This window comes from Cupressus sempervirens, chromosome 10 (assembly GCF_028749045.1).
Source record: "Cupressus sempervirens isolate cs-2001-9-10 chromosome 10, ASM2874904v1, whole genome shotgun sequence".
Lineage (NCBI taxonomy): Eukaryota > Viridiplantae > Streptophyta > Pinopsida > Cupressales > Cupressaceae > Cupressus > Cupressus sempervirens.
In genome coordinates, this window is record NC_143127.1 from 172,343 (window position 1) to 190,600 (window position 18,258).

Below are 18,258 nucleotides of genomic sequence, written 5' to 3' on the forward strand. Positions count from 1 at the left end.
CTTCAAAATTATTGAAACAAATAGTCATTTGAGCTTTATTTAATCTCAACATAATCCAAATGAAATTAAGGATGAACTAGTAATAATATTAAAATAAAAATGATAAGGTCATTGAGCATAAAATAGGATAAGGATAAGTTAATGTTTGTCACCAACTCCGTTGACAAGAGTTTCAGTCTATGCATTTGCATTGATTCCAGGGTGGTTCAGGATGAGTACAAGGAGCTGTTGTTGAAAGTTTTGAATTGTTCCTCCAATTTTCTTCTTCCCCTCCTTTTCTTCATCTCCATTGTTTCTTTTCTTGCATGTTGAGGAGCAGGGGAAGCATGGGAAGAAAGTGCAGTAGTTAGAGGAAAGCTCAACAGCGGCAGCGAGTTAAAAATGAAGCCGAACTCAAGGATGAAAGGAAAGTCCACGCCAAGTTGCAAAGCATTTATATGGAGGAAGCCACAACAGGGGAGATCACCACAGCACCCCACGTCCAAGAACAATCCCAGAACTTTGGAGTAAAGGATCCGAATGCCCCACAGTCTGCAGGAGTGCCACATTGATAGAAATAAGGAAGTAGAGAAAGTTCTAATGTTAAGGAAACCTTGATCTATTACTGAATCAGCAGTGGAGCAGGCACGAAAAATGGGACAATACAGAGATCTACGGCAGGGTAAAAGGATGGTTCAGAGTTTGCAGCAGGGGCATCCACGTGGATGAAGATGACCACCACAGCTCCACGCTATATGAGAGCTTCCAGACGTAAGAGAAGGAGAATCTGCAGGCAAAAGAAAAAGTTGGAGCATTCACATAAGTGAAAAAAAAACCAAAACCATGTGGAAGACCCTGCACATTTAGTAGGGAAAAACACGCATTCTTCACACCGTGGCACGTTTGACAGGGCCAACACCAGCAAGAAGAGGCCGCAGCATGGAAAAGGGCGTTCACGCCATAGCATGGACAGATTTCCATGTAGAGGAAAGATATCTCCACGCCAAGATGATTAACAGCCCACGTTCTGAACTGGAACTCACGATTGGAGGAAGTCGCAGCTACAGAGGGGATAATCCCACATTCTTGGTGATGCCTGGTGAGAGGAATAAAAAGCATCTTTTATACTTGGTCGTGTTATAGTCGAGTGTATTCAATGGCGTGTTTGAAGAGTGGGTTACTACCCACGTGGAGGGGCCCATCCGGCCAACAAACATGCAAAGTCAGATAAGTTTTGACTTTCCCAATATTAAGAGAGACTGTCGTGAGATCGAGAACGTCGCAAAAAATATGTAAGATCTTACGATCAGCTTGTGATCGACAAAGCAAAATATTGAAGCTCCGATACTACGGTCAAATGGTTAGCGTATGATCGCTGAAAACATTCTGAGGGCTTGCGATCCTACGGTGAAATGGTAAGCGTATGATCGCTGAAAACATTCTGAGGGCTTACGATCCTACGAGCTGATCGACAAAGCAAAATATTAAAGCTCCGATACTACGGTGAAATGGTTAGCGTATGATCGCTGAAAACATTCTGAGGGCTTACGATCCTACGAACTCGTAGGATCGTGCAGGGTTTTTCATTGCAATACGATGATACGAAGTTATTGTATTATATAATGAGCCATCATGTTGCCCGATGAATGATGAAGTGAGAAGTCGACTTGAAGAGATGAGGGAGATTTTTTATATTTAATTGTATAGTTTAAAGTGCTATAATAAAAATATGTTTTAAAGTAAAAAGTCGGACTTTGTGTTAGGTTTTTTCATATCATCACAGATAACTGAAAGCTTCTTTTAACTTGTTAATTGCCATTTTCGTTGTTGAACAGGTGGACAGGGTCAATTTGGAGATGCAGGCAGCTGAACGTGAGTATGACTTAAATCGAGCTGCTGAACTCGGCAGGAACTAATAATGGAATGACTAAACTCCAAGCCAAATACCCCAAAAGAAAATTCAACTACATTGCAAAACGTAAATCTGTGGCCAGCTATGTAGAAGATGGCTTTAAGAATGTAACAACTTTCGTTAAACATTCATCCAAAGTATCCCGAAACGAGAATGCAGAACATCTGCAAAAGGTATAATATAAGAGTAATAAAATACTTAAACTAAACCAACATAAGCTTTACAGCTTATCCTCAAACTCTGACAAGGGAGTCATTTGCTCCTTCAGACCCTTTCTCTTGCGGATATCCAAAACAAGCTTCTCAGCTTGAGTACCATGCTCCAGTGGATCAGAGCCCATCATATCCCAGTGATCGAACACACATTGAGGGAAAGCCTGACCAGATGTTGCTGCTCGGAGAGTACCAGAGAACCCAAATGACTCAACTACTGGCAAGTATGCCTTAATGTTGTAGAGCGGAGTTCCTGGCCTCTGCATTTCCTCAAACACATGGCCCCTCTTCTGATTCAGCACACCATAAATACCTCCAAGAGCCTGTTCAGGAGCCTGAATTTCAACAAGATATACTGGCTCCAGAAGCCTTGGTTTGGCAGTAAGCTGAGCAGCATACATAACCCTTCTTGCTGTTGGAATAATCTGGCCACCTCCTCTATGAATGGCATCAGTATGCAAGACAACATCACAAACCTCAAAACAAATACCACGCATATTCTCCTCTGCAAGAGCACCTTCCTTCGATGCCCACTGAAATGCTGCAACAACTGAATCTTTAATTTCATTCAAGTACTGAACTCCCTTACACATATCTACAACCATGTTGGGACCAGTGGTTTCAGGTCCAAAACACCAGATCTTCTTTGCCAGATCCTTGTCCCATCCAAACTCCTCAGAAAGGATTTTGGCACGAGCCTTAGGATCATCTCTTGGGCCAATACGACCTTCATCAATCGCTTCTGGAAGGCCGTCTTCAAGAGGCCTTGCTTCAAAATAGAGCCTGTTGTGTTTATTTGGAGACTTGCTCATTACAGTACGGACTGACTTCTCCAATACAGTTTCTCTAAATGATACAACAGGATCAGACACAACAATCTCAGCTCCACCCATAAAATCATCTTGCAAATCCTTTAAGCAAATCTCAAGGTGAAGTTCTCCTGCTCCAGCAATAATATGCTCACCAGATTCCTCAATTGTGCACACCACCATAGGATCTGACTTAGCAAGCCGCTTCAACCCTTCAACCAGCTTTGGAAGGTCAGATGCTACCTTGCACTGCACTGCAACACGTACAACTGGTGAGACAGAGAACTTCATTGCTCTAATTGGATGGGCATCAACCTCCTTCTCATTAGTCAAAGTAGCATTCTTGGTAATGAATTGATCTAACCCAACCAAAGCCACCGTATTTCCACAGGGCACATCCTCAACTGATTCTTGTTTTTTACCCATCCAAATGACAGTCCTCTGGACACTTTTCGTATACAAGTCCTTCTTCTGGCCAGGCACGTAATTAGGACCCATGATCCTAACCTTCATTCCTGTAGATACCTTCCCTGCAAAAACCCGACCAAAGGCGAAAAATCTCCCCTTGTCAGAAGCAGGAATCATCTTTGAAACATACAACATTAATGGTCCTTCAGGGTCACAATTTCTAATTGCGGTTGCGTACACGTCATCAAGAGGACCCTCATACAAGTTCTCTACACGATATCTCTGTGCCTTTGAAGGAGATGGAAGATGGAAAATCATCATCTCAAGTAAAGCACTGCTGGCTGGTAGCCAGGTTTGCATAACACGTTTCATTAGGACCTTCCCTGCTAGCTCCTTCTCCTCACTCTTCATAACAACTCCCAGTTTCTGCAACATCGGCCACAACTTATCCTTCTGGTCATTCATACAAATGTTTATAATCTGTTTAATCGGTTCATATATAAATTGAACAAAACCTCTTTTGCAAGTAGGAGATCCTGTGTTTTTTGCTGTCCACTTTTTGGTAGTTGGGTCAAAAAAGTTCTCACCCCACAGTCTTTCCATCATCTTGGATTCATCTACTTTAAACTTTGAAGAATACATTTTGGCAAAATTTGTCAAAGTAAAAGCCCAGCCGTGCAAACCAGCTGAAAAAGCAACTGTCCCTTTCTCTGGATAAACTTGGCAATCACCAAGAAGAGGATCTTCATAGGTAGCCATTATCACATTTGCATTTTCAATCACTCTTAGAAATGTCTGATAAGCTTCCTCTCCATCAACCTGCAACTCAAGAAAACACCTATCCATCTTGTTAACAGTAAGAACTGGCTTAATTCTTTCTCCAAGAGCCTGTCGAAGAACAGTCTCAGTCTGTACACAAACTCCTTCAATACAATCTACCACAACTAATGCACCATCTGTGATACGCAAGGCTGCTGTGACCTCTGAAGAGAAGTCAACGTGCCCTGGAGAATCAATCAGATTTATCAAATATTCATTTCCCATTCTCTCCCCCGTGAAACTCTTAAGAGATGCATCTGTCATCTCGTAATACAAGGAGATGCCTGTTGACTTAATGGTGATACCACGCTCAGCTTCATCTGCACGAGTATCAGTCATTCTAACATCACCAGCAGTTTCTTGAGCAATGATACCAGCTGCCGCCACTAAAGAATCAGTAAGTGTAGACTTCCCTGCAGGACAGCAAAAGTAATGTCATGGAAAATCCAAATACTGGTTATCTTCTTAACGCAATACTTAACCTGAAGAGACAAATATAAAGTAGCTCATACCATGGTCAACATGAGCAATGACAGACATATTGCGTATGTTATGTTTCAAGTCCATAATCCTACGGAGCTCTTCTGCTGTAAACTTCACCTGCAAATCATGTATAGTGACAGTAGGTTAAAAATACAAATGTCTATTGAAATGATTTCTGGGGAAGATTTGTGATGAAAAAACTCTCACACAATCTTCCCCAGAAATCATTTCAATATTCATGGATTGTGGAAATCTGTTTGCTTTGATACAAATGTCTGTTTCTGAAATGGATAAAAAGATGAAAAACAAATCATATTCCGCTTCTCTAAAAAAATCAATATATATTCACATACCATCTTTGCTAGATTGCTTTATTAAGCCTGAATCCTGCACAACAAATAAATATTATTAAAGATTACATATGTGAAACAAAACGGTATGGACAAAAGAATTGCAATTAAAAATTGAAGTTAAAATCAGTTCATTGATGACAGTTGTCACACTTAAAGATAAAGGCAGAATAAGAAGAAGAAGAGTCATGTGCAAGTCAATTTCGTAAAAGAAAGTAAGCGGGCATTATGTTAAATGACATGGAAATATACTATACTGCTACAGGTGAACATCTAGATGAAGAGACCATAGAAAACATTATACAAACAGGGGATAGTGAAAACTTTCTTTAAAAGGCCATCCAAGAACAGGGCCGTGATTATATTCTTGATGCTGTGCATGAGATTCGAGAGTGCCATGATGCTGCCATGGAATGCTTAAGGAAAATTCATCTACAGGAAATGATATGTGATTGCTATTCGCCCAGGAAATCTTCCAGTACCTTCATACACCCAGAACGAAACCATGGGGGTTGATCCTTCTTTTCATACAACCTCAGAGTTGACCAGGATTATGGCCTTAGATCAATGACAGGGAACATCTCAAACACAGGACGAAAGAGAAGACGAGGAACGGGAAGGAGGACAAATTGCAAGACAAGAAGAAGATGCCTGACGAATCTCATTCCGCACCATTCAATCTAGTACTCCTGGAGGCATCATCATACATTTAGACATTATTCTTCCTAGAAACAACACAGAAGCAGAAACCGCCGAGTTTAGACAGCAATTAATGGAAGAAGACCCTGATTCACAGGGTGATGAGTCGGATTAGTCCAGAAAAGGGAGTTAAGTGGATGGTAAACACGACGAAAACTGTTGTGTCCCACTAGTTAGTGCCATCTGGACATCTTTCTTTTAGTACACCTTCCCAGCAGCATTCTGAGGCGTCTGTTTCCACAATCTTTAATCCTTCTCCTGGCAAGTGTAAAGGGGGTAAGTGTAGTACACCAACTTTTGATGTCATTGATGATGTCATTGTGCTTAGTGGTCCATGATGTTTTCCCCGTGAGCAAGGGTGTTAATCTTGCTTTTGCTCCTGCTTCATGTTGATAGAATTGGGAAACATAATTTATTAAACCAAGAAATCGATGTAAAGATTTCTTATCATGAACCTGTACCTTTTGGATTTTTGATAGAATATGTTTTTGAGGTGATATTTTCCCATCCTTTTGGATTTGTAATCCTACATAGATTACTTCTTCTACTGCCAATTTGAACTTCTGAGGATGCAGTAATATACCATGTTCTTCACATTTCTGTTGGAACTTGTAGAGACAATGTAAATGGCTTTTATAGTCTTTTGTGAAGATTAGTATATCATCAATATATACTAATAACCACTTATCATAGGCTCTATATATCTTGTCCATGTGGCTTTGAAAAATGCTGGGTGCAGTTTTTAACCCAAATGGTAAAACATTCCATTCATATAATCCCTGGGGTACCTGGAAGGCACTAAGATATTTGTCTTGTTCTTCTATCTGTATTTGCCAAAATCCCTTGAGCAGATCAAATTTTGAATATACTTGTGAGTAGGCAATTTTTGTGAGAATGTGCCTCAGGTTGGGTAGTGGATGCTGATTGCTTAAAAGAAGTCTATTAAGAGGTTTATAGTTTACTACCAACCCTTTTTCTGGCTTTAGATTTCCTTCTTCATCCTGTTTAGGAACATACATAGCTGAGAATGCAAAATGTGACTGGCTAGGTCTGATGATGTTCAGCTGTCATAGTTCTGCGATCTCCTTTTTCAATCCCTCTTGTTCTTCTCGTGTTTGTATGATGTAGTTGGCCTTTACTTGGGGAAGCTTTGCTTCAGGTGCCAACTTTATTCTGTATATAAGTCCCTTCTTTTGCCATTTCTTTTGATTGACCGAAATGTCCTTTGTCATGATTGCCTCATGGTTGATCTTTTTCTTGTTGCAGACATATTCATAATACTGATCCGGCAGAGTCTGTAATTCTTTGGATGTCTGATCAGGCTCTCCAACCCCGAGAAGAGTGTGAATGTAGGAGTCAAAGGAATCAAAGACATCTTGCTTGGTGGAGGCAAGTCGTAACGGATGTAGGATTTTGCGCATGATATTGGGGTATTGAAAAGGTTGGTAAGTGGAAGTGGTTGGCGGCAGATGAGTATAGGCTGCAAAGCCGAAGGGAAATACAATACCCTGGGTATGTAATTGTACAGGAAACCATTCTGGCGGAAGTCCACTACCGATTATTCCATCTACCCCTTGATTACTAAATTGGTAGAATAAAATGGTGCTTTCAAAAATTTGAGTGCTATTGGGGTAGTGATATCTAAAGGGTATGAGAGCCCTGATTGTAAGTTTGGTTTTGTTACCGTTACCAAAGGTAATGGTTGTATCAGTACTGATATTCCAGTAGTCTTCTGGAAAACATTCCCTTCTTGTTGTATTAATTGTGGCACCAGTATCATATAGGAATTTCAGGGAATATTGCTTTTCATGAGGTAGTTTGACAGGGAGCATAATTGTCATTTCCTTGTACATAGACTGCATTTTGGCTGTGGCAACTTCTTGCTCGTATTGATTTCGGAGGTGCATCATATTACTGAATGCTGTTTCCATATTTTGTCCAGTATCAGAACATTGCAATTGGTCAATTGTAATCTGATGAGGTGGCCCATGTAATGACTCAAAGGTTTCTATATGAAGATATTGGTCTTCATCATAGGCTTGATCTTCTTTGATAATGAGATTGATTTCTTCTTGAGCATCTTCTAAGACTTTCCTTAGATATTCTACCTGGGACCTTCTCAATGTAGAACGTTCTTTTGAGCTTGTGATTGGTATTTTACATTTATGCCATGGTACTGGTGTGATTATGTTACTACTATTCTTTGGAACAGAGACAGGGTAGTTTGATTCTTCCTTCCTTAATCTTTGCGAGTGTCTTTGTTGATGGGTTATGGACCCTCCTGCTTCCGCCATATCTTGGTGGTCTTTTGCTAGAACAATTTTAGCTTTTAACTGTTCTTCCCTTTGCTTAAGCCATAGCATTTGGTTATGATCACAGCTGCATTGTTTGGCTTTTTGAACTAACTCAAGCTGTTTTCTTAGGGGTATACTTTCATACTTTTCCTGATGGAAGACCTTTTCTATTTCTTCTTCTGATAATTGCACATTCCTAGATTGTACAATATTGGTTTGTGGGGAAAAGCTGAGAAAAATTGTTTTTCCTATCATTGTTAAACCTAGGGCTTGATAAGTTTCTGCTATTAAGCTTTCATCCCATTGTTCTTCATTACCTTGGGAAAAATCAATATCTAGGATATCTTCATCTTCTTTATGCATCATGTTCACCCTTTCTTTTATTGGGAATAAGAAAGGATTATCATTCTCATCATCAGATGTTACATTGATTCTCATCATATTCTGACATTCCTCCTTTTCTTCTTCTTCTTCTTCCGAGGATCCAGATTCTGATGTTTCAGAGGATGAGGAGTCCTCTTCGTCAGAGAGTTCTACTTCATACTGTTTCCAGATGATGTCATGTGGTAACACCTTATCCACATCTACTAACTCATAATCAAATTCTGATTGTTCCAGTATTGTGAATATTCTTTCCTCAGAATTGATTAATTTCTGTTTTCCTTTTCCTTTTCTTAGGGATGGCCTTTCTGGACATTCATTAGCAAAATGTCCCTTCTTACAGATATAGCAGACTGGATTTCTTCTTCCTTTAGTTTTGAATCCAGTTTTTCTAAAGGCCTTATACCTTATTTGTTTCCTAGGAACCCATGTCTTTGAGTACCTATTTCCCCTTTTGAATTGTTTTCGGGAACAGTCTGTGCATTGACCCTTTTCTTTTAATCTTTTCATTTAATATTCTTTCCTCAGAATTGATTAATTTCTGTTTTCCTTTTCCTTTTCTTAGGGATGGCCTTTCTGGACATTCATTAGCAAAATGTCCCTTCTTACAGATATAGCAGACTCGAATTCTTCTTCCTTTAGTTTTGAATCCAGTTTATCTAAAGGCCTTATACCTTATTTGTTTCCTAGGAACCCATTTCTTTGAGTACCTATTTCCCCTTTTGAATTGTTTTCGGGAACAGTCTGTGCATTGACCCTTTTCTTTTAATCTTTTCTTCCACCTATGTTTTCCTCTCCTTTGTTCTTTGAATTTATCCATTGGAAGACAGTAACTGTCAAAGGGATTTAGGAATTTGCACATTTTTGTGGTGATTACTTCCTTTGCAATTTTTTATTCTTTTCTCTCTTTTTCAGCAATACAATCCTTCATATTTCTTGCCTGTAAATGATTCATACATTCCACAAATGTGGGTAACTCCTTTCTATTTGTTTTTTCTTGTATGAATTTATCAAGGATTGGTGCATAATACTGAGAAAGTTGACTTGGCAAGCCATTTAGAAAAACATTTATCCAATTTGGGTAAAGAAAAAACCATTATGTGTTTCTCTGATGAGTTACCCCTATTTATAGAGCAAGAGGGAAGTATTGATGTTCAAAACATATCCATCCAAGCTTTGCAACAGAAGGACATAAATGATGAAGTTATACTTGACAAAGTATCCACTCAAGATATGGAATATGACGAGTTTCTAGGAGAGGAGTGTTTTGATAGCATTATCAAAGATTTCTGTGAAAATCTCGGTGTTGAATTTTCAGGTTGTGAGCCTATTAACGAAAGCCCTATATTGGAAAATACTCTTCTTGAAAATTTTCTACCTGCGTTCAAGTTTGAACCTATTGTCAAGAACGTTCTACAGTTTGATAGCTTAGATAACCTATTGAACGTTTTGACAGAAGATGGTGAACCTCTAACTCAGGAGGAGGAGATGATATGGCACGAAATTATGCACGGGAGTCATGATGAAATGCAACAAGGAGCCAACAGGTTAAGTGCAAAGTTTTCCATCTCCGGAGGCTGTCCCATTAGGCACTCAGTAAGAATGGAGGCCAGCAAAGAAAAACCAGTCATGTTTGTGTTCAAACATGAATATTCGAATGAAGCTGAAGCTAAAAGTCAACTCACTTATCTACCTTTGAACAATGGAAAGAAGAATTTGTCGGTGGAGGTGAGTCAATTTGTTTATGTTTTTCAAGAGATAGTGCATCAGTTCTTTACACAACTGCATGTACTTCATTTCTTATCAGCTGTCCTCACGCATGTACAGTATTATATCCTAAAGAGGAAGGGTAGCTAATTTAACTATCCAGTGAATGGATTTGTTTGATCATTTGTTGTACTGTTAGTTTACAGTAGGTTAAGTGTTTCTTTATTTTTCCTAAGTGCTGTCCAAGCACATGTTCGCCATTGTTTTTTGTGCTCGATTAGTTTTTTGTCTTGTTTTTAGGTTAGTCAAGTTGCTGGTTTATGTTGTTAAGCTTCATCATTCACCCATCCCATTCATGCTTGCATTGATGCGTGTGTTTAAAATTTTAAATGCTTACACGTACTTAGTATACACATGCATATGCATATACATAATGTTGCAACTACTCAAAGTCCTGCTGCCAACCTTACATACATGCATATCCACTATTCACATGCATCCATTCAAATCCACGCATTCATCCACACATAACTGAGATGATCAAATGATGAAGGTTTTGGCTTCTAAAGCTACTACCTGAGTTTGATTATGCATATCCGTCAACCTAATAAGAGTCCTATTAAGCTCACGTGCATGCATTCAAAACTGTACCAGCAACTTTAGAAGTCACTGTGTCAGGTCTAGGTGCTAGGAACGCATAATTTCAGACTCTATGCCCAATAAATAAGAGCAAACTGGTCAAATGTCAAGCAGGCAGACATACAGCAGAGGTCGCCAAAAATGTTACTAAAATTTTACACATGCTAAAAAATTTACAAAATAACATCACAGAAAGAATTGCTGAAGAAAACATTCATTTTTCATTTATTCACATTCCATCATTTTGCAATCATATATGAAATCATGAGCAGAAGAGATATAATGTTAATTGTATAAATCATCACTGATATGTACAATTTTCATTTTTACAAAGTATGAAATGAATGAAAAAATGCTGGAAATGAAATATCTCACACAAGTCGTGAGTCCAACTACTGTCTTTCATATATATTAAGAACAAGAAAAATACAACATATGAGAGAAGAGTCGGGGGTAACCAGTAATTGCCTTTCAGATTTTGACTGGTTAAGTATTCTCTATTGCTGCCCCTGGTCCAGCCTTCGATCCGGTAAGCTCCTGGTTTTTGTTCTCCTGCAAAAGAAAGAAGTGGAGTTAGATCTTTATGATCTAAGCAATGACTGGTTATTTACAGCAACGTACTCACACATGTCATATTTCTCTTACTCTGAATACATACAAAAAACAGTAACAGTACTCTAAGTGCTCAGATGCAAATCACAGAAAGGTAGTTTTTGAGTGTCACGAGCCCATACTCGAACTTCATAAAAAACCATTTCAAATATTCTGTTGAGAGAGACCAGAATGCTGTACTGTATAAAGCAATAAGAAGTATGAAGGAAATAGAAACTGAAAAGTCATGTGCAAGTCAATTTCGTAAAAGAAAGCAAGCGGTCATTATGTTAAATGACATGGAAATATACTATACTGCTATAGGTGAACATCCAGATGAAGAGACCATAGAAAACATTATACAAACAGGGGATAGTGAAAACTTTCTTAAAAAGGCCATCCAAGAACAGTGCCATGATTATATTCTTGATGCTGTGCATGAGATTCGAGAGTGCCATGATGCTGCCATGGAATGCTTAAGGAAAATTCATCTACAGGAAATGATATGTGGCGGCTCTAAAAGGAAACAAACTCATAGTTCTAGCTCTATCAGATATGTTGGAGTCAATGAATGGAGAATATATATATATATTCCTGGGTTCCCAATGAGTATAATTCAACCAGTACCCTATCTGACTGTAATTGAAACCATACACATGTTGCTGTATTCACCAGAGCATATAGGTAAGATTTGCATGACAGAATCATCAGATGGAAGTGGTCAATAATCAGGGAGCTCGCTTTGATTTTGAATATTCAGATTTGAGTCGGCAGAAAAGAGAGTTTTGCAAGAAGGGAAGAAAGAAATCTTCCATGTTTAGGGTCGATTTTTTGTTTTTAAGCTACACGGGTTAGTTAATTCATAAGAAAATGCTGGTTTTTAACATCCAAACAAATGGGGTATCATATTCTCATAATACAGATTTATTACCAGCTCCAAGAACAAAAGTGCACAATGCTGTAAATAATCCCACAGAGGCAACTTTTCTTTTGAAGATTGTTAAAGCACTTGTGAATGGAGGTGTTTGTGTGAACGATGTTGATGTAATCAGTCCCCACAATTCACAAGTGAACCTTATTCGAAGATTGGCAGCCGAAGCACAATTACCTCATTTGAAGTTCACACTATTGATAAAGCATCAAAGAGAGGGACCGTGGACAAAATCTTCCCATTCCTTGGGGTCTTCTAAGATTAAAGATGTGCCACCCTTCTTCAAATATAAGCAGCAAAAAGCTTAATTCCAGCAAATAATTTCATGGAAAAGCCAACTCGAGAAGAAATAAATGACATATTTAGTGGAAAATCAAGGAAAAAAGGAAGCGAATCGCAGGTATAGATGAGATCAACAAAAAAATCTCCAGCAAATCCCTTTCACAATGGCGGCCATCAACAATAATATATAACAGTAGAACAAGAAAACCAGAAACGGCATACCTTCCAGCAATCAATGAATGGCGGCATCAGCATTCATGGCGGCTGCCAAAAAAAACCAGCGAAACCCTAGCCGCACTTGCTCTCCGAGCTCTTCAAAAGATGCAATGAAAAATGAAGACTTCTAAGCATTATGAGCTTTCTAGACCATTCTGCCTTTATTTCATGTTTTCACTCTTCCACTTTTTCTCTACTTAAGCCCGTTTGGTTGCAGGAATTGCTGAATGCGGCATTCGTCAATGCAAGAATGAACCCTCTTCTAGAATTCACGCATTCTTAAAATAACTTCTGGAATAGCATTTGAACATGTTTGGTTGTCCTAGAAGAGGAGTCGGAAGATGTCTATTTTGTGTTTGGTTGCAACAATCAAAATAGGAATTGGAATACGTTTTTTTTTATTTAATTTTAGTAATTTAATTTTTTTGAGGTTTGATTATATTTTGAATATAATAAAAAATGTTTTTAAAAACTTATTTTTTTGTGAATTATTTTAAAAGAAAGTATCATATTTTTTTATAAAATTGACGTTAATGTATAACACAACCTTTGGAAGTATTTTTTTTATATTATTGTAGACTGTGGAAATCTGATGTGTAATACAAACCGTGTTACTATTCAATCCAAAGGAGGAAAAGTGGTCACAGGAATGTTCTCAGGCAGAAAGTCTGCATCAGATGACATTAATTGAGTAACCATTCCTCTAAATCTAGCAATTCTTTGCTGCTCAACTCCTCTGTTTTGTATTGCAACTCCTTTTCTAAGTCATGTTGATTGGTATCTTCTTGCTCATTTTGATTTTTACACATGTCCTTCTGCATATTCAGATCAGATGAACCAGTACAGTGAATAGGAGTGTTGCACTACTGAGAATCAGCAAGCCATTCAAAACCTGGCAATTCGGTGCTTGTCAACTCCTTTTCCATGTCATATTGGCTGCTAAATAGTTGCTCTGCTTTGTTTTCATACAGGCTTTGTTGCATATTCAGATTGGATAACAAATGTTATGGTTAAAATGTTAAAAGGAAGTCCTCTATGAAGCAGATTTTGCTTAAAGGACATATTGTTCAATCATCAGTATTTGATGTTGAAGGAAGGTAATCTAATTTGACCAAAACTCTTCTATTTACAGTGATTAAATTATGATGCACTCTACGTATCTATACTAAACAGTAAAGACTATTTGTCTAAACAGTCAATATGTTCAGTTTACAAAGTTATAGGCTATTTCAGACTGTACTGGGACTTGATTGTATCAGCACAGAGATACTATTGTTATTTTCTATTTGAACTCAGTTTGTAGAAGTATTGACCACTGTTTCAAACTGAACTTAAAATACAGAAGACTACTGTTGTTATTGTGTGACTTTTGTTTTCAGATTGAAGTCGTTTGACAGAAAAATAATTACAAACAGTATTGCTTTCATTCTAGCAATGTACTGGTGTTTTTATTCATAGTAGAAGCATTGTAAACAGTATTGCTGCACTGCTGAGATTGGGGTAATGAAAACTCCAGAATTGGCAAGAATGGTGTGGAGGAGATGGTATGTGGTTCTGCTACATGTGGAAGAAAGCTTTGAATTGGTGAATTTTGACAAGGATTGTGTGGTAGGGATGATCTGTGGGTCTTCTCCGTGGGGAAGAAAACTATCATGTGATGGAAACCCTAGATTTGATAAAAATGGGTTGCTGGAGATGGTATTCAGTGTAGAAGCCGTGGGTGATGAAGGGACTTGGAAGGATTGGGTGTAAGGAACTGAGAATTTTCACAGAGGCGATGTCACAACAGGTTACATTGAACTCATCCAGGTTTTGATTATCTTAACGCCCTAATCATGTTGTTCCAAGCTAAGCTGAGTGAAAGGCATTTATTTGTCAGCTAACGCAAAAAAACAAATTAAATTGAAATATTTTTAGTCAAGTGAGTAATTGAGTCATTGTCTTGTTTAAACGAATACATTTGTATGCTTCCGTTTTCCTAATGGTGCAACTTTTGTAAGGAACATTCAGTACGGTGGACCTAAAAAATGAAAGAACCAATCCACAGGAAAGCATGTAGAAGATTAAATTATATAAATATTAGAACAAATGGCAATTTGAAATGTGCTGGCAAAATTGGACAAAGATGTTAAATTGTTGAAAAAATACAGAGATTCTTCTAACTACTATACAAGTATATGATATTATCTGCTAAGTTGTGTCCGCTTAAAATAATTTAGATTTAGGTTAACCAATTAGAAATAACACACATAGAGAAAATTCCATTGCTATTTTTTCTGCATAGTTTTAAATGCCAAATTATAGTCAATTTACCTCCTTTTTAATGAAATATGTTGTATAATAATAGTGTAACTTGCAGAACGCACAGGATTTTTTTTGTTTGATAATACTTTGATTAATTGTGGTTTCTATTGGGATCTACCCAGAGAAAAGGTTACAGGAAAACCCCTGAGGTATGGCAAATCAAGGACAAAGTAAATGCCTACGCAGCTGAACTGAGAGATCTAAATATGCAGAAACAACTTGCAACTCGGTTAAATTGGAGAAACAAGCAAAGCAAACTGCTCTTAAAAATAACAGAACAGCAAACTAGATTATGCACCCTGTTCAGACACATTGTTGGGGATAAAAAGGCACTCAAATCTGTTGCTGCTGTTTTAAAGATTTTGGAAGCAAAGCGGAATCTGATTTTATTGGAGAGCATCAAGAAATTACATAAAGAGAGCTTTATTGAGAGGATGTGCCAAACACACGCTTAATTAATGACACTGGTTGGCTAAACAGAATCTTCAGATTCTTTCCAAACTTCTATCCATGCAGCTGATTTATAAATAATGCGCCATGCTACCTTCATTCCACTTCAACGAAGGTGGAATTGGATGTGTCAAGTTATTATCATTCTCATTAACTTGGAATCCTCTTCCTCAGCTTTTTGTTTTTTATGGAGTCCCTCATGGACACTCCTATCTTTCCCATAGAACATCTATAATCTTCTTGAACTGGTCAAGCTGCTCAATGAATTGAAAAAATGCTTGACACATCTTTTTCCAACTTGATGAATAATGCTTCTTCATGTTTAAGCATCAATTCCTTTCCATTGACTATGTTTCTCACTTTTGTATTTCACTTCTTGGTGGACATGAGATCTTGTGTTGCAAAGGAGCTTAATCACCTTTTTCTCTTGCACATCACATTAGAAGAAAGCCGTAATTTACAATGAATACAACTGTTCAGCTATCAGTTGGAATTGTGAGAGAACTTGACAATGGGTGATCAACATTCGAATGTTTGGAGAAAAATGAGGATAAGCTAAAACCAAAAGCATTGATTACATTCATGGGCTGCCGACTTAGTCTAACTCAATTTTTAATGGCGGTGCAATTATCAAAGATTTTCAGCCCTGGAGTTCATGATGTTAAAGGTAAGTGTAGTTATAAAACAATTTGCAATGACTACACTATGCACAGAGCAGATTTTGTGGGAACGAACATGTCCATTTGCTAGTTTGATTTTATAAGTTGAAATTTTAGGACTTCAAAAATTTCAGCAATGAAAGAAGCCCATGCGTCTGCCTTGCTTTTGTTTTGATTATTTACTTATTTGCCCAATAAAGAAAATACTTAATGGCCTTAATGCCAAAGCCCTGCTATTGTTAGCGTTTGATTACTGCAATAACCCTCAAAACGTCACAGAAACATACTCTAGAAAATGCCCAGTTTTCATTTCCTTGAGACAATTCATATTGTCATTATGAGATGGAGAATATTAGTGAAGAAAACACAGAGTGACAGATATGATTGTGTAGCTGTCATGGGCCTGAATGTTTTATGGCAGATATAGGAAGAAGAAATTCCTCGCAGAATATAAAGCCACAATACAGAAAACTTCCGATTGAAAGAAAACCCAATAACGGTTGGTGGGTACCCATTAAATGATTAGCAATTACATTATTCAGTCACCCTAAGTTGTACAAGGAAAACCCTGAGAAATGTGACAGAATTGGGCTTCTGTTGTTCACTAGGGATAGTCTTTTTCACGGTGATATATCTACCTCCCTGCTCCCATCTATGGTTGGAGACTTTCCTTGGAAGGTCGGGGACCACATCCACAATAAATAAAAGATCTTCAATCCTAAGAATAACTTTAAAAGCCTTCATTTCAGTTCAGATCTTTCTTGAAAATTGGTTTTCAGCTTCACAGACCATCAGTGTGCTCGTGCTCTATGATAGCACGGCAGATGCAAAACTACCGTAGTGAATCCTTTGTTTTCACTAACCATCATAGTGGCAACTCACTACTGGTTGTAGAGTCCATGGCAGTAACACACAAATCATGTCGCAGAAAGAAATAGATGGCCATGAATATAATTACTCCCAACTCTGCTTCTTCACCAACAACTGGTTGGCGTGGATTTCTTCAGTATATTTGGCTTGCACACCATAAACAAATGAAGGGCTTGGTGAAGAAGAATTAGAAAGATTTGAAGAGTTGAACAATGGTGGGAAGAAGCATCGCATCAAAAACGTGAAAAAGTAAAAACCCAAACACCATCAAATGCAAGGAAAAAGAAATCAGATGCGGTGAAAACGAATCCAATACCCATAAACCTGCACATTCTTGGCATGATGGAACGCATACCTGGTTTCCGGGAGACAAACCCTACAACGGAAAACAAATCCTGCTCAAACAAGACAACCCAAATCAGTTCCGAAAAAACAAAACTCATGGCTTCTTAAAACTAAAACAAAATACCTTGTCTGAAACACAATCAACAGCTGGACGAAGATTTGTTGGCCATGCAAACTCTGCCCGAACGATGGAGAAAATGGTAAAACTCTGCCGAACTATGGAGAAACTGGGACCGGGCAAATAATATTTTGAGCCGCGGATCCCACAACCCATCAAATTGGTTTAATAAAAAGTGGAATAAGAATAGGCTATTCGTATTCCATCTTTTTTAATAGAATTCTGCTATGCTCATTTTGGGGTTAAATTAGAATAAGCGAATTCTAATTTCAGTTTTGTATTTGCTAACAAACAACGAATTGGCCAATGCGGATATTAATATTTTTTTATTTTCGTCCAATTCCTACAACCAAATAGGGCCTAAATTCTTGAAATAATAACGATTTTTTTAGAAGATGAAAAAAAAGGGCAATGTAAGCCTTTGTCCGCTTCCTTCAGATTGAGGAGGAGAATACTTTAGCTTTATGTTTCATTTGTCATATTAATTCTTTATCATAAATTTAATCTTACATTATTTTTTAAAAAGTTAAAACTAATGTGAATATGCATACAATTTAATTAATTAAATAAACATGATTTTAAATGTAAATTTAAAATTTATTTCTATTTAATTGTTTTATTTTACACATTAATCATTTTAGGCTCTATAAAAATAAAATGTTTTTAGACTTTATTTTATATCAAAATTTTAAAGTAAAGTTGTAAATATTACAACTAAAATTTACATATGATGTAATCTTCATTTTTTAACTTATAAATGTAATTTTTTCTAAGCAAATCGTTATCAATTTTACAAATAA

General features: G+C 37.5%; 2 protein-coding genes across 3 annotated transcripts; both read right to left on the reverse strand.

Annotated features, from left to right (window-relative positions):
• Positions 1–529: 529 nt before the first annotated feature.
• Positions 530–1,628, reverse strand: LOC149532245 (uncharacterized). The gene is made up of 2 exons (XM_089806865.1): positions 873–1,628; positions 530–766 (listed from the first exon to the last, which is right to left on the reverse strand). Exons 1-2 carry the CDS (start codon positions 1,096–1,098, stop codon positions 675–677), a joined length of 318 nt encoding a protein of 105 aa, XP_089662991.1. The 5' UTR covers positions 1,099–1,628; the 3' UTR covers positions 530–674.
• A 295-nt stretch (positions 1,629–1,923) lies between these two features.
• On the reverse strand, positions 1,924–17,371 carry LOC149532246 (elongation factor 2). Of its 2 annotated transcripts, XM_089806863.1 has the most exons (5): positions 17,351–17,371; positions 11,161–11,244; positions 4,976–5,009; positions 4,652–4,739; positions 1,924–4,552 (listed from the first exon to the last, which is right to left on the reverse strand). In XM_089806863.1, the coding sequence occupies exons 3-5, from the start codon at positions 4,976–4,978 to the stop codon at positions 2,112–2,114; spliced, it is 2,532 nt and encodes an 843-aa protein (XP_089662989.1). In that variant the 5' UTR covers positions 4,979–5,009; positions 11,161–11,244; positions 17,351–17,371; the 3' UTR covers positions 1,924–2,111. The 2 variants fall into 2 exon arrangements, with proteins under 2 accessions (XP_089662989.1, XP_089662990.1); XM_089806864.1 differs by lacking the exon at positions 17,351–17,371 and having other exon boundaries at positions 11,151–11,169.
• Positions 17,372–18,258: the final 887 nt, after the last annotated feature.

What these genes read in the sequence shown, in the direction of transcription:
- LOC149532245 (XM_089806865.1), bottom strand. Translation starts at nt 1,098, where the DNA reads ATGCTTTTTATTCCTCTCACCAGGCATCACCAAGAATGTGGGATTATC. An exon ending in GCCCTGTCAAACGTGCCACG is followed by an intron (nt 767 to 872) that starts GTGTGAAGAATG and finishes TTTTGCCTGCAG; the next exon opens with ATTCTCCTTCTCTTACGTCT.
- LOC149532246 (XM_089806863.1), bottom strand. An exon ending in CATTGCTCATGTTGACCATG is followed by an intron (nt 4,553 to 4,651) that starts GTATGAGCTACT and finishes GCTGTCCTGCAG; the next exon opens with GGAAGTCTACACTTACTGAT.